Source organism: Oncorhynchus keta, unplaced genomic scaffold, assembly GCF_023373465.1.
Source record: "Oncorhynchus keta strain PuntledgeMale-10-30-2019 unplaced genomic scaffold, Oket_V2 Un_contig_274_pilon_pilon, whole genome shotgun sequence".
NCBI classification, from domain to species: domain Eukaryota; kingdom Metazoa; phylum Chordata; class Actinopteri; order Salmoniformes; family Salmonidae; genus Oncorhynchus; species Oncorhynchus keta.
This window is the reverse complement of record NW_026285550.1, coordinates 9,505-37,238: the sequence shown is the minus strand read 5'-3', so window position 1 is coordinate 37,238 and position 27,734 is coordinate 9,505. Positions and strand designations below refer to the sequence as shown.

Below are 27,734 nucleotides of genomic sequence, written 5' to 3'. Positions count from 1 at the left end.
GATCATGCCAGAACAGGATCCGGCACCTTTCCGTTCTGGACTGTTTTGTTCCGGAACCTACTTGGCCGAATCCGCTACCTCTCGTGCCATGAAAAATAATTGTCACTTTTTGCTATGTAACAATTATAATAAAAGCGATCAAAGTTCATTCGAGTTGCCTCTTCGTCAATTATCCTGCCCCCTCATCTCTCCAGAGTTGCACTTCATAATTTGTTTCCTTATAGAATCATAGCTGCATGAAGGGTTCTGGAGGAATTTTCTAAAGTTACGGAATTACTGCTGTCTGTTCAGAAATAAATTAAATCATTCGGAATAGCCTAATACGTCATGAGAAGCCCTATAATTTAGCTCCAGAGGACCAATAGCTTATTTTTTTTAAATAGCCTCGCTGCGGATTGTAGCCCAATAACAAAGAATAGCCTACAGTCGGGAACGCGAGGCAAATCTGTCAGTGAAAAAACAGCACGCAGACAAAACAGGCCTTTTGCAATATTTCAAATACAATCGAGGGAAAACACAGATTGGAAAGCAATGACTCTTGCTGAAAAGATAAGACTATGCTGTAGACTACCAAAATATTTGATCAACCCCAAACATCGTTTTACAAAACAGAGAGGGAGAGAGGGCTTTTGACACGAGCGCATCGACAATCTCCAGCGAGTGAGCTGCGCATCATTGGGTGAGTCAGTGAAACTGGAAAGCATTTTAGGACTAATTTCCTCCTCATATTGTAGCCTACTATATGTTTCTCCACAAACCTAGGCCTATAGGCTATTGATGGATTCAAGACAAGGTCGTTTTTATTGATCTCAGATACTAAGTTTGTCAGTGTCAAAGTAGCCTGCCATTTCGATCATTTGTGCGGATTAAAAAAAGATAATGCCAAAGTCTCCAGCCATGTAAAAGGATGTAAAATTGCACGAAATGCGGTTTTTAAAAGGCCAACACTTTCCCGGACCCTAGGCTACTAAAAATGTTCCCCATGTGTGCACCTTCTATAAGTGGCTCTACCCAAATGTGATGATATGCGTTCAATGCTCTATTACAGTGGTGGGCCGTCAGGGCCAGCAAGGCCTTCTCTGCTGGCCTAAACATCATCAGAATATAAAAAAATTTTTAAATATATTTTCCCACAAATATGTATTAAATTATTCCCCAGAGTAAGAGTTACACTCTGAGTGGCTGCTGCCAACACACTGACTCAACTCCAGCCACTTTAATAATGGGAATTGATGGGAAATGATGTAAAATATATCACTAGCCACTTTAAACAATGCTACCTAATATAATGTTTACATACCCTACATTATTCATCTCATATGTATACGTATATACTGTACTCTATATCATCTACTGCATCTTTATGTAATACATGTATCACTAGCCACTTTAACTATGCCACTTTGTTTACATACTCATCTCATATGTATATACTGTACTCGATACCATCTACTGTATCTTGCCTATGCCGCTCTGTACCATCACTCATATATCTTTATGTACATATTCTTTATCCCCTTACACTTGTGTGTATAAGACAGTAGTTTTGGAATTGTTAGTTAGATTACTTGTTGGTTATTACTGCATTGTCGGAACTAGAAGCACAAGCATTTCGCTACACTCGCATTAACATCTGCTAACCATGTGTATGTGACAAATAAAATTTGATTTGATTTGACTCTTCATTTCCTCTTCGTTCCTCTTGGTTGCACTGCTTCCAGCCCCAGGTTGAGATTTAGAGGGCTGGTCTTTATGATCTTTTATCCAATTATATTCAGCCATCATGTGTTGCCAGGGGTCTAAAATCTGCCCTCAGGCCTTCAGAATCAACAGTGCGGGCGCTTGTAGCTTAAAGTGAATGGAAATTAAAATTTAGTGTCAACCAATCAGCTTTAGAGATGCTATTGTACGCCTGCTGGCTGGCTCCAGTGTTACACAGGAGCCAGCTAGCAGGTGTAGTGCGTGCACGTCTTTTGATTGGATTACCAATTTTGAGGCAGGTCCTATATGGGCAGGTCTCAGAACTAGGAAACTGAAATTGATCAACTAATTAATTTGCGTACTACTAAGCTGTTTTTTCAACCCACAATGGCGGAAGGAGAAGATATCGATTTGGTCGAGGATATAATTATAACGCCATTCTCAAGACAAACTTTTCAAGAAAAGTTAGACATTGTCAGGAGAGGTAGACGCCGACGATACAAAGCCTGTCACAGGCGGGAAAGAGGTTCGTTCGCCACTTTCAACTTTGGGTGCTATCAATGACTCACAGGCTCCGAGAAGCACTGCAAACTGTACTGGTAATGCCTATTATTTGCAAGTGATCGATTTGGTGTTTGGAGCCACACTGGCTTTGCAAACCTGAGTTGTCTAACCAAGGCAGCAACGAGACACCAAAGTACAGCTGGGCACTTACAAGCAATGGTGCTTTTGAAAACTTTTGGGGACACCCGAGTGGATCTACAGCTCAGCGAACAGGGCAACGAAGCTGCACAATGAAAAGGTATTGTACTCTTCCCCTGCAATTCTCTGAATAAAATGTCAATTTCAAGGTGACGCAATGCCTGGTTATACTGCGTCTCTGTCTAAATGTATAGTGTCTAGAGCCATGGCATCATAATGACGGTAATAAGAGGTGGATTAATTCAGGTGGGACGGTTTAGGACTTCACTGAAGGCCTAGGCCCCAGAACCACGGCACGCTACTGCTCTATTATAATAGATATTTTTTTCTCATGCGTTCTGGTACCACAGAACCCCCCCTATCGGCAGACTCAGTAGCCTCGGTTTTTCTAATGACTGCCTTGCCTGGTTCACCAACTACTTTGCAGACAGAGTTCAGTGTGTCAAATCGGAGGGCATGTTGTCCGGTCCTCTGACAGTCTCTATGGGGGTGCCTCAGGGTTCAATTCTTGGGCCGACTCTTTTCTCTGTATATATCAATGATGTTGCTCTTGCTGCGGGCGATTCCCTGATCCACCTCTACGCAGACGACACCATTCTGTATACTTCCGGCCCTTGTTTGGGCACTGTGCTATCTAACCTCCAAACGAGCTTCAATGCCATACAACACTCCTTCTGTGGCCTCCAACTGCTCTTAAACGCTAGTAAAACCAAATGCATGCTTTCAACCGTTCGCTGCCTGCACCCGCACGCCCGACTAGCATCACCACCCTGGATGGTTCCGACCTAGAATATGTGGACATCTATAAGTACCTGGGTGTCTGGCTAGACTGTAAACTCTCCTTCCAGACTCATATCAAACATCTCCAGTCTAAAATCAAATCTAGAGTCGGCTTTCTATTCCACAACAAAGCCTCCTTCACTCACGCCGCCAAACTTACCCTAGTAAAACGGACTATCCTACCAATCCTTGACTTTGGCGATGTCATCTACAAAATAGCTTCCAATACTCTACTCAGCAAACTGGATGCAGTTTATCACAGTGCCATCCGTTTGTTACTAAAGCACCTTATACCACCCACCACTGCGACCTGTATGCTCTAGTCGGCTGGCCCTCGCTACATATTAGTCGCCAGACCCACTGGCTCCAGGTCATCGACAAGTCCATGCTAGGTAAAGCTCTGCCTACATAGTCCATCGATAAATAGCCCACCCAATTTACCTACCTCATCCCCAAACTGTTTTTATTCATTTACTTTTCTGCTCTTTTCCACACCAGTATCTCTACCTGCACATGAACATCTGATCATTTATCACTCGTGTTAATCTGCAAAATTGTAATTATTCGCCTACCTCCTCATGCCTTTTGCACACAATGTACAGTATATAGACTCTTTTTTTCTACTGTGTTATTGACTTGTTAATCGTTTACTCCATGTGTAACTCTGTTGGTCTGTTCACACTGCTATGCTTCATCTTGGCCAGGTCGCAGTTGTAAATGAGAACTTGTTCTCAACTAGCCTACCTGGTTGACAACGAAACCAAATATCACCATTTGAAGCAGACGTATCTTCTGCTTGGATAGTTCCTTCTGTGCCACACTAGGCCCATACTGTATGCCTTGTCTATTAGTTGAACTCTGGGTTGAATTGAAACAATAGCTGTTAACTCTCATTTGCTTTGTCAAACCTACCCCTTGGAATGACTTCGATATTAACACTGAATATATTTTGTTATTAAGAGATCTCTCAATAATAATTCTCACAATAGCATATTGGTAGTAGTCAGTGACATATTAAAGCTAATCAGGGCTGGGAGTCGTTAAAACCCTGGTTGGGGTTCGATCCCGGGCTGAGGTGCTGCCCAGCCTATTGTTTTTTTCTGAAAGTGTATATAATGTTGAAAATCTGACATGGTTTCTAAGGTACAAATTCAACCTATTTTATATGAAGATGCTTGTGTTTCCAACTTCCCAAAGTTAGTAAACATCCAGAGTTTAGAGGATGAAGACAGTGTAGGCCTATACCCCATCTTATCCACGACCCCCCCCCCACACACACACTTTACATTTGACCAATATGTATGGAGCCACCAGCCCTAAAGCATGAACATGTTTTTTTCCTAGAAAATGTGGATTAAGAGAAGAAAAATGATATATTTTCGCTAGTTTCATCTAAATAGAAGGGCAACATGACATTGACAAACCTTGTCATATCTGCTTTCACCGGGATTTAAAAACCCAGGCTTTCCTAAAATGTTTACCTCAGCCAGTTTAGAACCCAGGTGTGTCTACAAAACACATGTACTCCTCCATAAGGTTAATCGGTTCCCTATTGTCTTATCCCAGTACAAGAGGGGCAACTGGATTCAGGATTAAACACAAGCAGTCTTTAAGGTATATCTTATTACAGTTTAGGCCTACCTTATTATTTTCTTCCATCTGGCAATATCATCTTAAGGAATTAAATCTGTTTTGTTGCTAGTATTATTAGTAACTGTAGGAAAATACAGTTGTAAAGTACAAGAATCAGCTACTTTCTGAAGGGCAGCCAAGCTCATAAGCAATTTAGAACCGACAGACAATTAAGACAAAGTTGGAACGCAAAGAATGTGTCACAAACGCCTTGTGGTCACATGTTATTTTAGGGCGTGGCTCCGCATTCGTGACCGGTTCTCTTATTTCTATTTCCCGGTATCCGTTAGTGCTGGAATTTGCGATTAATACTTTTCTCATGCCGAAACCGTATTAGATATATACCGGTAGTTAAATGTCAAAAATTATGATATTCGCAATGTCATTAAACAACATAAATAGCTACTACATTTTCGAAACATGATTTTGTCATCAGTTCAGTACCATTTGTTTGATTTTGTGGACCAACGACTAAACTTTATCTATGTTAGCTAGTTAGCATTAGCTAGTTGCTGCTACATGATAAATAGGTCTCATTAGCGAATTAGCTACCTAGCTAGCCAGCCTAACAAGCTGTCAAATCCAGTGGAAACCGATGCAACCCTGCTGCCAAATAAGGGCTAGCTCGATGACCCGTGGTAACAGTGAGGTCCCCATGAGTTGCAAGGCTTTAATAAGTGCTATCGTGCAGAAAAAGCGAATAAAATACTGGTTGATGAGCTAGCTAAGTTAGCTAGCAAGACGGATATGACCGTTAACAGCGTGCATGCACAAATGCATGACGACACATTGAATATAAGTGAAGCAGGAATACAGAACGAGATCGCCCCACCAAGCCAGATAGTAGAGGGGTGCAACAACGCCGGGACACAGAGGCATAGCTCATACAATTATATTTTGTCCAGGTCATTGACAATACATGTTGAAAAATAAATACCTGCGTCAAATATATGGCATCGCATGCTAGTGCAAAGATAGCTTGCATGGATTTAAAACAAATCCGGTGACCACTAGATGTCCTCGTATATCCACATTAAGATCAAATATACTTGATTTTTCAACAGTTCTGTGAATGACAAGCCCACTGAATCTAGTTTAATAATATTTATACTCAGCAGGTAGAGGCCTAGGTACTTCAAATCAGTGCTTAATTTGAGCCGGATCATGCCAGAACAGGATCCGGCACCTTTCCGTTCTGGACTGTTTTGTTCCGGAACCTATTTGGCCGAATCCGGTACCTCTCGTGCCATGAAAAATCATTTTCACTTTTTGCTATGTTTTTTTATTTTTTTTATTATTTTACCAGGCAAGTCAGTTAAGAACAAAATCTTATTTTCAATGACGGACTAGGAACAGTGGGTAAACTGCCTGTAACAATTATAATTAAAAGCGATCAACGTTCATTCGAGTTGCCTCTGTAACAGGGTTATATTGGTGATTCCCCTTGCCACTTTATTGTTAAGCCAATGGGTTTTTGGTTTGAGTTTGTCTTGTCTTCACCTATTCAACATGGCATCTTATTGGCTGGTTTGCGAAGCTTGCTTACGAGGGGGTCGTTCCAGTTAAAATCGTCCCAGTGAACAAGCACCAAACCAGCGGTAAGTTGTTGGTTGCAAAGCACTGTACATCAAAAGTGATTTTTATACTCTCAAGTGATGATTTAAATGTACAATTTATATCAAATTGTTTGTAATGTTATTCGAACATCACACATAAGATGCAGCGGTTTTTGGAGAATATGTTTTGTGCATTTTGTTGTAGAGAATTCCCGCCAGTACTAGCTAGCAATTTACTGTGTCTGGTGGTGGGGGGGTTCATATATTTTGTACAGTGCGTGAGTGCAGAGTTGGATGGTGAGACGTGCATTGCATGACGTGCAATTTTGTGCCGTTCATATCAGAATACATCTACATTACTGGTGCTACATGTTGGAGTTCCGTGTCGATGACTGATTGTACACAACGCAAGAAGAGTACTGTTACACCTCTTCGTCAATTATCCTGCCCCCTCATCTCTCCAGAGTTGCACTTCATCATTTGTTTCCTTATAGAATCATAGCTGCATGAAGGGTTCTGGAGGAATTTTCTAAAGTTACGGAATTACTGCTGTCTGTTCAGAAATAAATTAAATCATTCAGAATAGCCTAATACGTCATGAGAAACCCTATAATTTAGCCACAGAGGACCAATGGCCCCCTTTTTAAATAGCCTCGCTGCGGATTGTAGCCCAATAACAAAGAATAGCCTACAGTCGGGAACGCGAGGCAAATCTGTCAGTGAAAAAACAGCAGGCAGACAAAACAGGCCTTTTGCAATATTTCAAATACGAGGGTAAACACAGATTTAAAGCAATGACTCTTGCTGAAAAGATAAGACTATGCTGTAGACTACCAAAATATTTGATCAACTCCCAAACATTGTTTTACAAAACAGAGAGGGAGAGATAGGCTTTTGACACGAGCGCATCGACAATCTCCAGCGAGTGAGCTGCGCATCATTGAGTCAGTGGAACTGGAAAGCATTTTTAGGACTAATTTCCTCCTCATATTGTAGCCACAGCGAGGCAGCAGAGTACCAGTTGAGGTAGGTGCAGGCAGAGCGTAGTAATTAAAGGCAGTGGTCGCCTATCCATCCCCATATCAACACCTTCAGCATCTCATGACACGCGCTCACACTCCCCCATTTACCACAACTTCCAAACTAACTGGACTTAAAACCATGTGTAACTTCGTGGCCATTCCAAGTCAGGATCACACCTATTACAAAATAGCTAGAGGATAAACCACAAATAAATTCATGTTTTGTAGGGGGGAGTTGACGATTATGTGGTGGTTGTTTCACTATAGATGATGAAATTGCATTAAATCAAAAGAGTCAGACCCAATGATTTACTGTTCGTAAGGACAGAGTGCCACTAGTAATATTGAACATTAAGTCGAAATGTAGCTAGGGGAGTTCAAGATCCAAGATCATATTTTCTTTCTATGGATTAGCCCATCTGTCAAGTGTTGGTTGTCCAGTAAAAAACTCAAACTTCGAATTAAGATTATCAATCCGATTCTGTGATCAATGTGAATCTGTGAACAGTCTTGTGAATCTTTACTAGAGTCCCCATTAGCTAACGCTATAACGTTAGCTAATCTTCCTGTGGTCCAACACCAATTGATAAGACATTACAGACAATTACAAATTAAGACTTTCCAAACATTTAACAAGTAGACAATACAGACAATTAAAATACCTGACATTCAACATTCAGTTGATGCTTTGTAGGTGATGCAATAGCTGTAAACTATAGAGCTCGTGGCCAAGGTGAGTTAAGCGGCTAGAGTGGTTTCCTGTATGCCCATGCTGCACATAGCCCACCCCAATGCACTAGTTAGCCTAGTAAACAAGCCTATACACCGCGGGTAAATTGCCACTATTCACTGTTACAGTGGTCAGAGATCACAGCCAGAAGCCTACCACTACCAACGGGCTACAACTGTTCAGTATTGTTGTCTAATTTATGGACATCGTCTGTGACTTTTTTTTAAATGATCAAGTAGGCCCAACACAGCTTCAGAAGATGTAGGTACATTTGACCAATATTCATGTATCCATTTTTCAGTTAGCATGGTCATGTTTCCTTTCACGTGAGAAATATTAACCAAAGCATCATTTTCCCTTGCTTATCTCCTTCAAAATACTGCAAGCTACAGAGCTATATAAATAATGACTGTATTGGCATGATTCCATACCTTATTATTGACTTCAATTGGAGGTGCAATTCACTCCTTTTGACGAGTAGGTTTGGTCCTCATTTCCAGAGCAAATGTGCAACAGTTCTACACACACATATTTAACTGTCTGTTTTCATTACATCATCAGCTACCTTTGTTACATCACAAAGCCAGCTGGCTAAATCTGGCACATTTACAGAAATACAGTAGATTGTCCCTGTCAAATACATTTGATAAAAAATAAATGTCCAAAACAAACAGTGGTGGAAAAAGTCCTCAATCAGTCAGTTGCAAACAGTATGACTCAAGTAAATGTGAAAGTTGCCCAGTAAAATACTACTTGGGAAGTATTTGGTTTGAAATATTCTCAAGTATCAAAAGTAAAAATAATTTAAAAAATTAAGCAAAGCAGACAACACAATTGTATTGCTTTTTTTGAATGTAAGAATAGCCAGGGGCACACTCCAACACTTAGACATAATTTATAAACTAAGCATTTGTGTTTATTGAGTCTGCCAGAACAGAGGTAGGTGATGTTCTCTTGATAAGTGTGTGAATTGGACCATTTTCCTGTCATACAAAGCATTCAAAATGTACTTTTGGGTATCAGGGAAAGTGGATGGAGTCAAAAGTACATTTTTGTCCTTTATGAATGTACTGAAGTTGTCAAAAATATAAATAGTTAAAGTACAGATACCCCCAAAACGATTTAAATCATTTTTACTTAAGTACTTTGCACCACTGAAAACAAACCTTTTCTAATGTCTCTATATCACTGGCTTGCAGGGTTTTCACCATTGACCCTTCATTGTAATGGTATCGAAGTTCAAGATCCATCTTGGCTTAATGTAGGTAACAAGTATTGAAGGTGTATAACTTAAACTTTTGTTAGTCAACGTTCACGTTCGTAATGATAGTTTATTACACTTGTCTGAGCAGTCAAACTGGTATGAAAAATATCCCATTCATAATAGAAAAGACAATGTTCAGAATACCTGGAGTGACAATTGATGGAAAGGGTTTACAGCATTACAAAAGTTTGATTAAAAACTGAATATTTATTCACCCACAATTTATTCTTGGCGCACTCTTTCAACTTGAAAATTAAGTTATGTTCAAGGATATTTAGATTTTTGTGGCTTAAAAATAGAGTACAAACTCAGTCTGTACATCACTTTAATATTAATAACCAATGTCAAGGCATCACGATACAGAGAAAGACATACAAATGCTACAGTCTACCAACATCAAATAAATGCTGATGACAGACATATTTATGCAAAAAACAGGGGGTAAATTAATTTAGATACACTCCAATCTGAATGGCAGCAGGGAGAATATGATGTGGACACCAAGGAACTTAATTCTCAATCCGCTCCACTACAGCCCTGTTGATGTGAATGGGGGAGTGTTCAGCCCTCCTTTTCCTGTAGTCCACGATCATCTCCTTTGTTTTGCTCATGTTGAGGGAGAGGTTGTTGTTCTGGCACCACACTGCCAGGTCTCTGACCTCCTCCCTATAGGCTGTCTCATCATTGTCTGTGATCAGGCCCACCCCTGTTGTGTCGTCAGCAAACTGAATGATGGTGTTGGAGTCATGCTGGCCATGCAGGAGGGGACTATGCACGCACCCCTGAGGGGCCCCCATGTTGAGGATCAGTGTGGCAGATGTGGTGTTGCCTACCTTTACCACCTGGAGGAGGCCCTTCAGGAAGTCCAGGATCCAGTTGCAGAGGGAGATGTTCAGTTCCAGGGTCCTTAGCTTAGTGATGAGCTTTGTGGGCACTGTGGTGTTGAATGCTGAGCTGTAGTCAATGAACAGCATTCTCACATAGGTGTTCCTTTTGACCAGGTGGAAAAGGGCAGTATAGATCACGATTGATATTGCATCATCTGTGAAGCTGTTGGGGCGGTATGCAAATTGAAGTGGATATATAGAGTTTCTGGGATGATGGTGTTGATGTGAGCCTTGACCAGCCTTTCAAAGGCTATGGGGTAATATTCATTTAGGCAGGTTACCTTCACTTTCTTGGGCACAGGGACTATGGTGGTCTGTTTGAAACATGTAGGTATTACAGAGGTTGAAAATGTCAGTGAAGACACTTGCCAGTTGGTCCGCGCATGCTCGGAGCACACGTCCTGGTAATCCATCTGACTCCTTGTGAATGTTGACCTTTTTAAAGGTTTTGCTCTCATTGGCTACAGAGAGCGTTATCACTGTCATACCGAACAGCTGATGCTCTCATGCATGCCTCAGTGTTGCTTGCCTTGAAGCGAGCATAAAAGGTACCGAGCCCGTCTGGCAGACTTGTGTCACTGGGCAGCTTGCGGCTGGGTTTCCCTTTGTTGTCCGTAATAGTTTGCAAGCCTTGCCACATCCAACGAGAATCAGAACCGGTGTAGTAGGATTCAATCTTAGTCCTGTATTTACGCTTTGTGTAACACTCGTCGTCGAGATGAGGAGACCAAGGTGCAGCGTGGTAAGTGTACATCTTACTTTATTAGATGAACACCAAAAGAACAACAAAATATAAACAAACATCATTTTCATAAGTATGATCCCCAATCAGAGACAACGATAGATAGCTGCCTTTGATTGGGAACCATACCAGTCCAAACAAAGAAATAGATCACCTAGATTGCCCACCCTAGTCACACCCTGACCTAACCAACCACTTCGCCTGTTTGATGGTTAGTCTGAGGGCATAGCAGGATTTCATATAAGTGTCTGGATTAGTGTCCCGCTCCTTGAAAGAAGCAGCTCTAGCCTTTAGCGCGGTGTGGATGTTGCCTGTAATCCATGGCTTCTGTCGGGGATATGTACATATGGTCACTGTGGGCACGACGTTGTCGATCCACTTATTGATGTAGCCTGTGACTGAGGTGGTATACTCCTCAATGCATGTGGATGAATCGCAGAACATATTACAGTCTGTGCTAGCAAAACAGTCAACATATGACAACAAATGAATGCAATCTCATTTAATGAGGAAAATTATCTTGAGTTGGAGAAGCTTCTAGTGATGGCTCTATACATTCTGGTGAAAAGGGAGGGTTTGCGACTCTTCTCTTCAGGTGGGAAGGAATATGCGATGTCATTTCCCTCTGGGGCAAAGGAGCCATGAGAAGTTGTCCTCGACTCTGCAAAGAAAGACCATCCAGTATGTCATGGGTAACAATTCAGAGCAGAGTGCAATGTCTTTCCAAATGAATTAGTTGAACGCTAAAGTAATAATATCTTAGTCTTGAATGAGCAGCAGCAGGGCTTACCTGTAAAGTACACAGTAGGGGAAGTGTTCTGAGTCTGGTACTCCATAGACTTTTGAGGACAGTGGTCCTTTCTAACTTTCTTGGAACCCTGTTTGGTGGGAAAAGGCACATTAAAACAAACTGTTATATATCTTAAAGTACAGTATAACAACTGGAAAAAGGCAATACAATGCTAAAATACTGAATTATATAAACAAATAATATCTCATACATTCAAAAGCAGTGTTATTCATGAAAAATATGTACTTGTACTATACCTTTATGTTAAAGCATATCTTGCTGAACATGGTTTTCTTGCTTTTCTTGGACTTGAAGATGGGGATCTGCTCTCCAGTACTGCTGGTGCTATCCTTTACCAAATCCAACATCCCTTCTACAATGTCACTGGTGGCCATGCTGGTACCGGACTCAAAAGAACATTTGGCATTGGCTTTGGTGATCATTTGATGACTTGAGCCAACTGATAAGGCATCCATCATTTTGTTGACCATGACCTTCGTGAGCTGATTCATTGTGTCACTATCCTCTGGCTTGCTCTGATTGAGCTGGATAGGAAAGACCATGCAAGTAGAGGTGCTTGGTTCATTCTGGACTGAAACATCAATGTTTATATTTTCATACTCATCTAACCACTGTTTTAGGAAGCCCTTCACTGTCTCTTCAGCAAATATCTGGAGAAGCTGAGAGGAGAGCTTCCTGGATATGGCACATTGTTCCTTTCCCCATTTCAGCCTTGAAAGAATGGAGTCTGAAGCACTTCTGGCTGCTGCCAATGTTAAGACCTGTGGAGTGCTGTGGCTGTCCTGAAGGGCTATCACTTTATCCACAAATTCATGACTGAAAATGTGGATGGTCCCAGTGGAAATTATTTTTCTCAATTTCCTAACAGCAGATCGGAGGTTGTCAGGATGAGAAGCACCCTGTCCATCTTCCTGTGTGTTCTCAACACTTTCCACCATTCCGTCCACTACCACCCCAGCAGCTTGTCTGACTTTGTCCACAAAGGCTGGGGGAAGTAAGTTCTCTGTGTGAAACAAGTCCTGAATGATCATGTTTCTTACAATGGGAAAGTCACTCTGAGCAGATAATTCAGTGGGGATGGGAGTACCGGGCAAGGTGAAGTCCCATTCTGACTGCTTTGATTTTGAAGTAGGTGTTAGAGAGATGGAGGAGCGTGAAGAAGAGGTATTTCTTGTATTTTGGCTGTCAGCACTCCTACAACGGATCGTGCCAATATCCTCCAGCATGGATCCTGAGAGCTTAGTGGTGTTAGGTAGTAATTTGTGCGGAATGTCTACACAGGCATCGTTTCCACCAGGTGTAACACTGCTCTGGTTGACCTCAAGATGGCCGAGACTTGCTCTTTGTGATGCAGGACTGCTTTGATACGTAAATATTTGGATTGAACCAAATGTTGTGTCTGACATTTGAAGATCTTTTCTGAGAAACTCCGTAATCTTACTTTGCAGACTGTAGTAGATGTTACGAGCAACAGACCAGATTCTTTTCTCAGAAACCTGTCCAGTGGTGAGCAGGGAGGTGTCAGATACCATGTCAGATGATTGGGTGGTCTGGGTGAGCTCCTGCAGATCTTTCACTATGGTTTGTATAATATCAGTAGATGTGGTGGATGTAGATACAGACTGGAGGTACTTATCTGTTGTACCTTCCTCCACAATGTTAAATGATCTAGAGAGGACCTCACTCACTCCTTTCTCAGCTTTTGTTTGGAACTCATGACTAGAAAGTTTTTGGAGGCTCTTTGTTGAAAGACTGTGGGAAGATGCAATGCCTTTGGAGGCAGCCGTGCTGCAATCTAGACTTACTGGAGAGGTTCGCTCAGTAGAACCTTGGAGACGTTCAAACATGTCTTCACATGGTGTTGGGGACCTTGACAAGGAGATGTCCTTCAGCTGAGACAGAACACCACCTACCAATATGTTGACCTCAAGGGACATATCAGATATTTTCTTTCCTACTGTGGAGAAGCAAGGTGCATTTGATGTCTGATCCTCACATGAGGTCAAGATTGTTGAAATGACCTGTTTGGTACTATTGTTCATTAGACCCTCGTCTGTTTCAGTCCAGAGAAGTTTTGAACTCTCGCTGACACCCATGTGTAGAGTCACTTCCTGGTTCAAACTGTGCAAGTGAGGCACACTCTTACTAGCTTGCGTCACGTTCTGGCTTGCCAAACTAAGGTACTCCTTAGTGACAAGATGTCCAGAGTCCTCTGTGGGTGTATGGCTAGACATTCTTCTCTGCACGTCTGACCTCCGCCGGTGAATGGTGAAGCCCTTTAATGTCTTCTTCATACTGTATTCCTTGTCTATTAGTTGAACTCTGGGTTGAATTGAAACAATAGCTGTTAACTCTCATTTGCTTTGTCAAACCTACCCCTTGGAATGACTTTGATATTAACATGGAATATATTTTGTTATTAAGAGATCTCTCAATAATAATTCTCACAATAGCATATTGGTAGTAGTCAGTGACATATTAAAGCTAATCAGGGCTGGGTGTCGTTAAAACCCTGGATGGGGTTCGATCCCGGGCTGAGGTGCTGCCCAGCCTATTGTTTTTTTCTGAAAGTGTATATAATGTTGAAAATCTGACATGGTTTCAAAGGTACAAATTCAACCTATTTTATATGAAGATGCTTGTGTTTCCAACTTCCCAAAGTTAGTAAACATCCAGAGTTTAGAGGATGAAGACAGTGTAGGCCTACACCCCATCTTATTAAACACAAGCAGTCTTTAAGGTATATCTTATTACAGTTTAGGCCTACCTTATTATTTTCTTCCATCTGGCAATATAATTTTAAGGAATGAAATCTGTTTTGTTGCTAGTATTATTAGTAACTGTAGGAAAATACAGCTGTAAAGTACAAGAATCAGCTACTTTCTGAAGGGCAGCCAAGCTCATAAGCAATTTAGAACCTTCAGACAATTAAGACAAAGTTGGAACGCAAAGAATGTGTCACAAACGCCTTGTGGTCACATGTTATTTTAGGGCGTGGCTCCGCATTCGTGACCGGGTGTCTTATTTCTGTTTCCCGGTATCCGTTAGTGCTGGAATTTGCGATTAATACTTTTCTCATGCCGAAACCGTATTAGATACATACCGGTAGTTAAATGTCAAAAATGATTATATTCGCAATGTCATTAAACAACATAAATAGCTACTACATTTTCGAAACATGATTTTGTCATCAGTTCAGTACCATTTGTTTGATTTTGTGGACCCACGACTAAACTTTATCCATGTTAGCTAGTTGCTAGCGACGCTAGTCAGTTTTAGCTAAGTTAGCTAGAAAGACGGATATGACCGTTAACAGCGTGCATGCACAAATGCATGATGACACATTGAATATAAGTGAAGCAGGAATGCAGAACGAGATCGCCCCACCAAGCCAGATAGTAGAGGGGTGCAACAACGCCGGTACAAGGAGGCATAGCTCATACAATTATATTTTGTCCGGGTCAATGACTATCCTTGTTGAATAATAAATACCTGCGTCAAATATATGGCATCGCATGCTAGTGCAAAGATAGCTTGCATGGATTTTTTAAAAATCCGGTGACCACTAGATGTCCTCGTATATCCACATTTAGATCAAATATACTTGATTTTTCATCAGTACTGTGAATGACAAGCCCACTGAATCTTGTTTAATAATCTTTATACTCAGCAGGTAGAGGCCTAGGTACTTCAAATCAGTGCTTAATTTGAGCCGGATCATGCCAGAACAGGATCCGGCACCTTTCCGTTCTGGACTGTTTTTTTACAGAACCTATTTGGCCGAATCTGGTACCTCTCGTGCCATGAAAAATAATTTTCACTTTTTGCTATGTAACAATTATAATAAAAGCGATCAAAGTTCATTCGAGTTGCCTCTTCGTCAATTATCCTGCCCCCTCATCTCTCCAGAGTTGCACTTCATCATTTGTTTCCTTATAGAATCATAGCTGCATGAAGGGTTCTGGAGGAATTTTCTAAAGTTACGGAATTACTGCTGTCTGTTCAGAAATAAATTATATCATTCAGAATAGCCTAATACGTCATGAGAAACCCTATAATTTAGCTACAGAGGACCAATGAATTATTTTTTAAATAGCCTCGCTGCGGATTGTAGCCCAATAACAAAGAATAGCCTACAGTCGGGAACGCGAGGCAAATCTGTCAGTGAAAAAACAGCACGCAGACAAAACAGGCCTTTTGCAATATTTCAAATACAATCGAGGGAAAACACAGGTTGAAAAGCAATGACTCTTGCTGAAAAGATAAGACTATGCTGTAGACTACCAAAATATTTGATCAACTCCCAAACATTGTTTTACAAAACAGAGAGGGAGAGAGGCTTTTGACACGAGCGCATCGACAATCTCCAGCGAGTGAGCTGCGCATCATTGGGTGAGTCAGTGAAACTGGAAAGCATTTTTAGGACTAATTTCCTCCTCATATTGTAGCCTACTATATGTTTCTCTTCAAACCTAGGCCTATAGGCTATTGATGGATTCAAGACAAGGCCGTTTTTATTGATCTCAGATACTAAGTTTGTCAGTGTCAAAGTAGCCTGCCATTTCGATCATTTGTGCGGATTAAAAAAAGATAATGCCAAAGTCTCCAGTCATGTAAAATTATGTAGAATTGCACGAAATGCGGTTTTAAAAAGGCTAACACTTTCCCGGACCCGAGGCTACTAAAAATGTTCCCCATGTGTGCACCTTCTATATGTGGCGCTATCCAAATGTGATGATATGCGTTTGTAACCGTCCCCTCGCGCGAACCAGGGACCTTCTGCACACATCAACAACAGTCACCCACGAAGCATCGTTACCCATCGCTCCACGAAAGCCGCGGCTCTTGCAGAAATACTACTTCAAGGTCTCAGAGCAAGTTACGTAACCGATTGAAACGCTATTTAGCGCACACGCTAACTAAGCTAGCCGTTTCACATCCGTTACACGTTCAATGCTCTATTATAATAGGTGATATTTTTTCTCATGAGTTCTGGTACCACAGAACCCCCCCTCCAGCACCCACTCTTTGTTCTGGCACCTCCCAATTTACAAATTAAGCTCTGCTTCAAATTTTAAATACTTTTTTGCCCCACTGTATAGTGTGGTGGTATATAGTATGGTGATATATAGTATGTTGAGGTCACCCTGCTTGAGACTTAAAGTAATATTGCCCTTGCTCAACCAAGACCATGGTTATGGTAGAGTGATTGGTTAGTAAGAACACTGCTTTATACCAAGACCATGGTTATGGTAGAGTGATTGGTTAGTAAGAACACTGCTTTATACCAAGACCATGGTTATGGTAGAGTGATTGGTTAGTAAGAACACTGCTTTATACCGAGACCATGGTTATGGTAGAGTGATTGGTTAGTAAGAACACTGCTTTATACCGAGACCATGGTTATGGTAGAGTGATTGGTTAGTAAGAACACTGCTTTATACCGAGACCATGGTTATGGTAGAGTGATTGGTTAGTAAGAACACTGCTTTATACCGAGACCATGGTTATGGTAGAGTGATTGGTTAGTAAGAACACTGCTTTATACCGAGACCATGGTTATGGTAGAGTGATTGGTTAGTAAGAACACTGCTTTATACCGAGACCATGGTTATGGTAGAGTGATTGGTTAGTAAGAACACTGCTTCGTGAGTGTGAAGTGTTGTTGTACAGAGGTCCCTGGGTACATGTCCAGAGCCAGACAGGTACAGAACTCACTCTGTTCCACAAAGTTCTGTGGAAGATTTGCTAACAGAGGAGAGTGGTTATGTATCTAAGTACAAATTTAACCATCAGAATAATGTTTATTTGTGTTCCTTACTCCTTACTTACACATCCCATCATTGACATCGTCAAAGCCAGACCTTCTGTCTGTCTCTCCTTCTTGCTGGTTGACTAGAGTGGAAATCTATAGTATTGTATGGTTGACCTGGGATAGAGCTGAAATGTGGCCCGATATAGTGTTTCCTTTGTACCAAACACCCTTACAGTCATAAACCTTTTCCCCATGTAATCGCCTCGACCTCAGTCTGGTGTTCGCTAACAGTATCTGAAGAATCTGTATACCCAGTCGTGTATAGTACAGTATAACACAGCAGACTACAGCAGACTACAGTAGAGTACAGTAGACAGAGTACAGTAGAGTACAGTAGAGCACAGCAGACAGAGTACAGCAGAGTACAGTAGAGCACAGCAGACAGAGTACAGCAGAGTACAGTAGAGCACAGCAGACAGAGTACAGTAGAGTACAGTAGAGTACAGTAGACTACAGCAGAGTACAGTGGAGTACAGTAGAGCACAGCAGGCCGTATAGTAGGAGAAGAAGAGGCCCTTTGGGTTCATTGAAATACATATTCATAATATTTCTGTTACCAATTTAATCTGCACCCAGATCAGTCTTCAATTTAATTTTCACCCAGATTAGTGTTCAATTTAATCTGCACCCAGATTAGTGTTCAATGTGATAGAACAAAACTCAGTACAGCACATGAATTAGAGAATGTTGTTACAAATTTGAGCCACGAGATGGTGGTAGATTATAAATTTAAATGGCATGGACCTTTGATTTGTCTCTGGATAGAAATTGCCCTTGGGCACAGATCTAGGATCAGTTTACTCTCACCAAATCCTAACCTTTACCATTAGCAGTAAAAACACAAACCAGACCTAAGATCAGTGCAAAGGAGCCACTTCATCTTACCCCTGTAATTATATGACTCCTAACTTATATATACTGAGTGTACCAAACATTAGAAAGACCTTCCTAATATTGAGTTGCACCCCGCCTTTTGCCATCAGAACAGCCTCAATTCGTTGGGACATGGACTCTACAAGGTGTTTGAAAGCGTTCCCCAGGGATGCTGGCCCATGTTGACTCCAATGCTTCCAACAGTTGTGCCAAGTTGGCTGGATGTTCTTTGGGTGGTGGACCATTCATGATACACACAGGAAACTGTTGAGTGTGAAAAACCCCAGCAGCATTGCAGTTCTTGACACAAACCGGTGCACCTGGCACCTACAACCCCGTTTAAAGGCACTTAAATATTTTGTCTTGCCCATTCACCCTCTGAATGGCACACATACACAATCTATGCCTCAATTGTCTCAAGGCTTAAAAATCCTTCTTTAACCTGTCCGCTCCCCTTCATCTACACTGAAGTGGATTTAACAAGTGACATCATTAAGGGATCATAGCTTTCACCTGGATTCACCTGGTCAGTCTTTGTCATGGAAAGAACAGGTGTTCATAATGTTTTGTTTACTCGGTGTATAAACACAACAAAGGTATTTATGTAAAACAAGTGAATTTACTGTATGTCCATGGTCTTATACTTCAGCGGGAGCCGGTGGTGCGTGTGTTCAGTGCCGTGACGGGGGAGACCCTCTCAGTCTTGGGCACTGTGTTTCTCCTGAGTACGTCTGTGGCCAGGCTCATGACCCTGGTGTCCCAGCAGTGTGAGCTTCCCGTCAGCTCCTTCAGACTGAGCTCTCCCACCGGCCTGCAACTCTACGACTGCAACCGGCTGCACGACTACGCCATTGACCTGGGTATGGCCTTCCTTGTGCAGTAGATCAATGGTCCTCTGGCTCAACACCTTATGGATGTAACACAGAGACAAATGGACTGTATGGAACACATTCTTGGTTCATGGCAACTAGGAGGACAACCTGCATGTGTCTCTGTCTCCCAGGGGCTACTCTACGGTTGGACACCTGGGATGGGTGGGCGGAGTTCCTCAGAGACTGCTTCCTGGGACACAGACTGACCGTCCAACGACACCTGTCTAGAGAGAGACCTGTGATGAGGTCAGAATACACATCTACACACTGAACTGTATGATAGACTTACTATCAACAGTGATGGTACTGAACCTTTATATAGCTTACAATGATAGTACTGACCCTGTATATAGCTTACAATGATAGTACTGACCCTGTATATAGCTTACAATGATGGTACTGACCCTGTATATAGCTTACAATGATGGTACTGACCCTGTATATAGCTTACAATGATGGTACTGACCCTGTATATAGCTTACAATGATGGTACTGACCCTGTATATAGCTTACAATGATAGTACTGACCCTGTATATAGCTTACAATGATAGTACTGACCCTGTATATAGCTTACAATGATGGTACTGACCCTGTATATAGCTTACAATGATGGTACTGACCCTGTATATAGCTTACAATGATGGTACTGACCCTGTATATAGCTTACAATGATGGTACTGACCCTGTATGTAGCTTATATTCTCGTGTTTTTTCCTTCATATGTTTTTCTCTTACCCTGATATTTAATACTGCATTGTGGGAAAGAGTTTGCAAGTAAGCATTTTACTATACTGTTTTATAACCCACTGTATCTTGTGAACTTGACAAAAAAACTTGAAACGTGTTATAAATACATTGATTCTGTATTATTCCAGGTTCCAGCTCCGGGTGGCACTCTACATCGCTGCTTCTCTGGGCCACCTGGACCTGGCCGGCTGGCTGCTGGAGAGGGGGTGCGTGTCATTGAGCCGGTGGGGTTCACCCTTACCGTGAGTGGTGCCACCAGACGGCCCACCCCGACGTCGCCAAGTGTCCCGCTGTCGCCTCCATCGAGCGCGGCCAGCTCACCATCCTCAAGCTGCCTGTCGGGATCCCCAGGGTCGTGACCCCCTGAGGATCGCCCTTCAGTACGGCCACAGGGAGTGTGTGAGTCACCTGGCCACCAAGCTGTGCTCTGTGGTGGTCCTCCCAGGTATGGCCCTGCCCATGCGGACATACCTCCAGATAAAGGGCTGGGTGAGGCTGGGGCAGAGGAGGACAGCATCCAGGCACTGCATGGGCCTCAACAGGGCTCCGTTCAGGACCAGGGTGGGCGACACGGTCCTGGTGGACGGCTTCACCCTCCCCAAGATGTCCTCCAAGCCCAGGAGGAGTGAGGCCAAGGCGGGTATCAGGGTGATGTCCACAGCCTCTCGACGTTTGACCCCCATCAACTGCCCATCTCATGTATCCTGCCCGCTCCGCGCCCTGGCATCCCAGGATAAACCTCTTCAACTACCGAAGCTACACCCTGTGGCCACGAGGGATGAAAGAGAGAAGAAGAGGGGATGTGGAGGGAAGGGATGTGAGGAGGATGAGATTGGGGATCAGAACAGCAACCAATGGAGGAGCAGAGTTCCGCTCCCGCCCATTTCTAGAGACACCAATCTCAGACCTGTGTTTGCCTCGCCAAACTCCGCCCAGATACTCACCACCTCACTGGAGGCCTTTTCTCTCCACTGCGACCGCACACCCAGAGAAAACGCCATATACTGTTTGGCCTTGGCCAGGTTAGTCCAAGTTTAAATGACAGCTACGGTGAATATGAATATTTCTCTGGAGGTTTCTTATGGAAGGTGTGAATACTGTCAGAAGAAGCCTCCTATAATCAGTGGTGGGGGGGATAATATATGCCATTTAGCAGACGCTTTTATCCAAAGCGACTTACAGTCATGTGTGCATACATTCTACGTATGGGTGGTCCCGGGAATCGAACCCACTACCCTGGCGTTACAAGCGCCACGCCATGCTCTACCAACTGAGCTACAGAAGGAACACATGTAAAAGCTGTTTACACACTTTTTATTTTATTTGGTTCAAGCATTTACCCACCTTTTGTGGAAGATGCATTGAGAGTATAGGGAGCGTTACTTCTTTAATCCTGAACGGCAATCAGCATTTACCAGTCAATGGTTTTACCACGACATCACTGCCTGTGATGTACCCTTATCCTCCCTGAATAGATTTCAGTACAAACAAATCATGAGCCAACCATCATGGTTAGAAGGTATATAGTCAAATCAAATCAAACTTTAATTTGTCACATGCGCTGAATACAACAAGTGTAGATCTTTCCGTGAAATGTTTACTTTACAAGCCCTTAACAAACAGTGCAGTTCAAGAAGAGTTAAGAGAATATTTACCCAATAAACTAAAGTAACAAATAATAAAACAGTTGAACTTGTCCGGTGGCCATTTGATTAATTGTTCAGCAGTCTTATGACTTGGGGTTAGAAGCTGTTATTGGTTTACCCTAACAAGTCCTGAATCAAATCATGAGCCAACTATCATGCTTAGAAGGTATATAGTGTCAGTCTTATTGGTTCACAAGTTGTTTCAGTATGGGGAGAGGATAGGATGTAAGGGCACTTCATTAATGTATTGAGGCCATTACATATACAGTATTTCACAATGCTAGGACACAGATTTGGTCTCCTTACCTTGTTCTGGTTGATTGACTCTAACAGTGCCTTCACACAGAGACCATGGTTGTAGCAGCTGAATGTAGCGCGGACTCTGGCCAGGAGGAGTGCTCAGCACATTGGGTAGACACCAGGATCCTGGTCATTATTAGACTGCTGAACAGCTTCTACCCCCAAGTCATTGCTGAGCTTCTACTGCTGAACAGCTTCTCTCATTAGACTGCTGAACCCTAAGTCATTAGACTGCTGAACAGCTTCTACCCCCAAGTCATTAGACTGCTGAACAGCTTCTACCCCCATTAGTCATTAGACTGCTGAACAGCTTCTACCCCCTGCTGAAGTCATTAGACTGCTGAACGCGTTAATTAAATGGCCACCTGCACTATTTGCATTGACCCCCTTTGTTATTGATGTATTTTTCTAATTGTTTTCCACGGACTCTCTTGAATTGGCTCGATGCACACTCACTACACTCTACCCACACATTCACTGTGACACTGACCGACTTTCACACTAGCTGCTGCTACTGTGTTTATTATCTATCCTGATTGCCTAGTCACTTTTACCCTTACCTACATGTACATACTGTATTACCTCGACTACCTCGCACCCATGCACATTGACTCGGTACTGGTACTCCTTGTATATAGCCTTGTTATTGTGTTACTATTTAGAAAATATTTTCTTACTTTTTTAACTCTGCATTGTTGGGAATGGGCTCGTAATAAAGCCTCTCACAGTTGTTTCGGCGTATGTGACCAATACGATTAGATTTATCTGAACAAATGAATGCTCTCGTTGTTTATAATGAGGAATTTATTTAAATAATTTGGTTTTCCTTGAATATTTGAATGGGCTGAGAAAGCCTTTCGTGATGGATCTAGACAATCTGGTGAAAAGGGAGGGTTTGCGACTCTTCTCTTCAAGTGGGAAGGACGATGCGATATCATAAATTCCCTCTGGAGAAAAGGAGCCATGAGATGTTGTCATAGTCTCTGCAATGAAAGACCATCCAGCATGCAATCAATTTACATTTTTACTCATTTATCAGACACTCTTATCTAGAGAGACTTACAAGGAGCAATTAGGATTAAGTGCCTTGCTCAAGAGCACATAGACAGATTTTGCCTCGAACTCAGGGATTCTGAACCAGCAACCTATCAGTTACTGGCCCAACCTCTTAACCCACTAGGCTACCACCCAGCCCACAGTACAGTATGGCATAGGTAACAACTCAGAGGAAGGAGTACAATGTCTTTCCAAATGAATTAGTGGAATGGTAAAGGGATGATGTCTCAGTCTTGACTGAGCAGCAGCCTAAACAGCAGCAGGGCTTACCTGTAAAGTACACAGTAGGGGAAATGTTCTGAGGCTGGTACTCCAGAGACTCTTGAGGACAGAGGTTCTTACTAACTTTCTTGGAACCCTGGTTGGTGGGAAAAGGCACATTAAAACAAACTGACATTTTTTATATATCTTAAAGTACAGCATATCAATTGCAAAGAAGCAGTGCAATGCCATGACACAAATAATCATATATCTCACAAAAGGTCAACAGCAGTGTTATTCATGAAAGATGTATGTGGACTATACCTTTGTGTTAAAGGTGAGGACCTGCTCTCCAGTACTGCTGATGGTATCCCTTTCCAAATCAAACACGCCTTCTACAATGTCACTGGTGGCCACGCTGGTAGTGGACTCAAAATAACATTTAGCAGTGGCTTTGGTGATCATTTGAAGAATGACCATGCAAGTAGAAGTCTTTGGATCGTTCTGGACTGAAACATCAAAGTTTATGTTTTCATACTCATCTGACCACTGTCTCAGGAAGCACTTCACTGTCTCTTCAGCAAATATCTGGAGAAGCTGAGAGGAGAGCTCCTTGGATATGGCACATTGTTCCTTTCCCCATTTCAGCCTTGAAAGAATAGAGTCTGAAGCACTTTTGGCTGCTTCCAATGTTAAGACCTGTGGAGTGCTGTGGCTGTCCTGAAGGGCTATCACTTTATCCACCAATTCATGACTGAAAATGTGGATGGTCCAAGTGGAAATTATTTTTCTCAATTTCCTAACAGCAGATCGGAGGTCGTCAAGATGAGAAGCACCCTGTCCATCTTCCTGTGTGTTCTCAACACTTTCCACCATAATGTCCACTACCACCCCAGCAGCTTGCCTTACTTTGTCCACAAAGTTTACAGGAAGTAAGTCCTCTGTGTGAAAGAAGTCCTCAATGATTGTGTTTCTAACAATGGGAAAGTCAATCTGAGCAGGAAACTCAGTGGGGATGGGAGTCCCGGGTAAGGCAAAGTGCCATTTCGACTGCCTTAATTTTGAAGTAGGTGTTACAGAGACGGAGGAGCGTGAAGAAGAGGTATTTCTTGTATTTTGGCTGTCAGCACTCCTACAACGGATCGTGTCAATATCCTCCAGCATGGATCCCGAGAGCTCAGTGGTTTTAGATAGTAATTTGTGCGGAATGTCCACACAGGCATCGTTTCCACCAGGTGTAACACTGCTCTGGTTGACCTCAAGATGGCCGAGACTTGCTCTTTGTGATGCAGGACTGCTTTGATATGTAAAGATTTGGATTGAACCAAGTGTTGTGTCTGATCTTTGAAGATCTTTTCTGAGAAACTCCGTAATCTTACTTTGCAGACTGTAGTAGATGTTACGAGCAACAGACCGGATCCTTTTCTTAGAAACCTGTCCAGTGGTGAGCAGGGAGGTTCCAGATACTATGTCAGATGATTGGGTGGTCTGGGGGAGCTCCTGCTGGTCTTTCACCATGGTTTGTATAATATCAGTAGATGTGGTGGATGTAGATACAGACTGGAGGTACTTATCTGTTGTGCCTTCCTCCACAATGTTAAATGATCTAGAGAGGACCTCACTCACTCCTTTCTCAGCTTTGGTTTGGAACTCATGACGAGAGAGTTTTTGGAGGCTCTTTGTTGAAAGACTGTGGGAAGATGCAATGCCTTTGGAGGCAGCTGTGCTGCAATCTAGACTTACTGGAGAGGTTAGCGAACCTTGGAGACGTTCAAACATGACTTCACATGGTGTTGGGGACCTTGACAAGGAGATGTCCTTCAGCTGAGACAGAACACCACCTACCAACATGTTGACCTCAAGGGACAAATCAGATATTTTCTTTCCTACTGTGGAGAAGCAAGGTGCATTTGATGCCTGATCCTCGCATGAGGTCAAGATTGTTGAAATGACCTCTTTGGTACTATTGGTCAGTAGACCGTCGTCTGTTTCAGTCCAGAGAAGTTTTGAACTCTCGCTGACACCCCTGTGTAGAGCCACTGCAAGGTTCAAACTGGGCAAGTGAGGCACACTCTTACTAGGTCGCCTCAAGTCCTGGCTTGCCAAACAAATGTGCTCCTTAGTCCCAAGATGTCCAGAGTCCTCTGTGGGTGTATGACTAGACATTCTGCTCATCATGTCTGACCTCCGCTGGTGAATGATGAAGTCCTTTAATGTCTTCTTAATATTGTTATATAAACTAGTGGTAGCAGACCAGATCCTGCTCTGTAGCTTTTGTGCATTTTCCTGGAGGTCAGGTTCTCTTTCCTCTACTTCTGCAGGTTGCGCCGAGCTCTGCAGGTCTTCCACAAATATTTCAATGATGCCAAAGGCAGCAGAATCCGCACAAATATCCTTTGACCATGTGTACTGGTTTTGAATGGAACAAGACCTGGATGCTACAGAATAAGCAGGCTGTGCACTAGTTAAGCTACTGGTGGACTTTTTAACTAGGAACTCACTCACTGCTTGAGTGGCATTTCTCTTAAATTCCTCACTTGAAAGTTTTCTAATACAATCTAACAGACTGGTCAAAGAAGCTGTGGCCTTACTTCTGCTGTCCTCAATTTGACAGGGGAACTCATATACTATTGGTGATGAGGCCCTGGAATGGGAGATATCCCCAAGCTGAGCCAGAACGCCCTCTACAAATTGTTGTCTCTCAATAGAGAAGTCTGATCCTTTTTCTCCAACAGTGTACAGGGGGTCCTCCTTTGACATGTCAGTCTTGTACAAGACCAGAAGCTCTGAGATGGCTTCTTTGGTGCAAGTTGTCAGAAGGAGCTTGCTTTCTTCTGACTCAGTTTGTGCCCAAAGAAGTTGAGCACTCACTTAGGCCTCTTTGTAAAGTAACTTCACCAGTGGACTCTGGCAACTGAGGCTCACTCTTACTGGGCCTATATTTCATGTCTAAGCAAGGCAGTGGAACTGTCTCCTTAAACTCAGCATTTGTGATGTTGTCATCAGATGTGACAATGCTCTTTAGGGCAAATCTCTGAAGCTTGCCGAAATAATCTTTCAAGTTGTTTTGGATGCTGTGGTAAATGTGAACAGCAGCAGACCAGGCACTCTTCTGTTGGGGACTCTCTTCAGATTCAGCCAAGGACTTCATATCTGACACGAAAGTCTTAACAACTACTGACGCTGCTGAGCCCACTGGGTGAATTGACTCTGTCTTTACAATGCCAGACGATGTTTGACCTGATACAGCACCTGTTAACTCAGACTGAACTTGGAAAGCTCAAACTACTGACTTTTTTGGCAAGAACTCCACTCACTGCTTGTATTGCTGATGTTTGAAACTCCTGGCTGGAGAGTTTTTGGATGCTCTTAGATGTGAGCTTGCAGGAGGAACCAGATTCACTAATATTGTAGCTGCTCTCATATTTCCTTATCAGGGCATCAAGATCGTCAATGAAGCCAACATGCGATGCCAAAAACGTGATCTTGTCCTTCAGATCTTTCAGCAAATTCTGTTCGTTCTCGTCAACAAAAGCCACCATTGTGTCAGAGATCATGGTCATGACTTGCCCTGTTAGATTCTTGCTCTCTTGGTCAACTTTTTCAAGTTTAGCAGCCAGCTCTCTCACCATGCTCTCAGTCACCTTGGTCTGTGAGTCTCCCCTTACCGGTGTCACTTGAGAGGTTTGGCTAGCGGAGGCACTCTTAACGACCACTGATACGGCCGACTTGACATCTTTAATCACTTCTGCCATTACAGCAGGGGTCATCTTCGGAGAGCCTGCACTTCCAGATGGAGAATTGGACATGCATGCAAGTTTGGAGAGAGAACCTTGCAGGCTGTCCTGCACACAGGTGACGAGGGTGACTTTTAGCGAGTCAGAGTTTGTTGTCTCCTTCTGCACATCAGACAGAGAGGTTCTTGAAAAAAAAAATAAGAAATCATCACAGTCAAACAAATAATATGTAATGCTGTGAGGAACGTTGCTCTGGCTGAGGTGTGTCAAACACATCTGCACCATTGAAAATAGTGGGGGAATCGTTGCTTTTGCTCTGGGAAAACACCTTAGTGTGGTGGAGGTGTGTCAACCACATCTAATAATAAAACATAATAATTTATTCAACTTCTATAGTTATTTTCATTACTGAAAGATAAAAGAGAAAAGCTTCTGCCGGTTTGGAGAAGACAAAAAAATACTAAATTATTCTGTTTTAAAGTCAAATAATATGATAAATTAGAGTACTTTTTTTGTATAAGTAATTTGTATTGAAACTGGCTTGTACAGTTGAAGTCGGAAGTTTACATATACTTAGTTTGGAGTCATTAAAAGTCGTTTTTCAACCACTCCACAAATTCCTTGTTAACAAACTCTAGTTTTGGCAAGTCGGTTAGGAC

General features: G+C 42.5%; 1 protein-coding gene and 1 pseudogene across 3 annotated transcripts; one reads left to right on the top strand and one right to left on the bottom strand.

The window, feature by feature from the left end:
- The first annotated feature begins 603 nt into the window (after window positions 1-603).
- LOC127922880 (protein ANKUB1-like) lies at window positions 604-22,103 on the top strand (annotated as a pseudogene).
- On the bottom strand, window positions 11,018-26,690 carry LOC127922878 (uncharacterized). Of its 3 annotated transcripts, XM_052506835.1 has the most exons (4): window positions 25,180-26,690; window positions 12,064-13,736; window positions 11,807-11,894; window positions 11,018-11,677 (listed from the first exon to the last, which is right to left on the bottom strand). In XM_052506835.1, exons 1-4 carry the CDS (start codon window positions 26,096-26,098, stop codon window positions 11,532-11,534), a joined length of 2,826 nt encoding a protein of 941 aa, XP_052362795.1. In that variant the 5' UTR covers window positions 26,099-26,690; the 3' UTR covers window positions 11,018-11,531. The 3 variants fall into 3 exon arrangements, with proteins under 3 accessions (XP_052362795.1, XP_052362797.1, XP_052362796.1); XM_052506837.1 differs by lacking the exon at window positions 25,180-26,690 and having other exon boundaries at window positions 12,064-16,214; XM_052506836.1 differs by lacking the exons at window positions 11,018-11,677; window positions 11,807-11,894; window positions 12,064-13,736 and adding exons at window positions 22,436-23,064; window positions 23,408-23,495 and having other exon boundaries at window positions 23,663-26,666.
- Window positions 26,691-27,734: the final 1,044 nt, after the last annotated feature.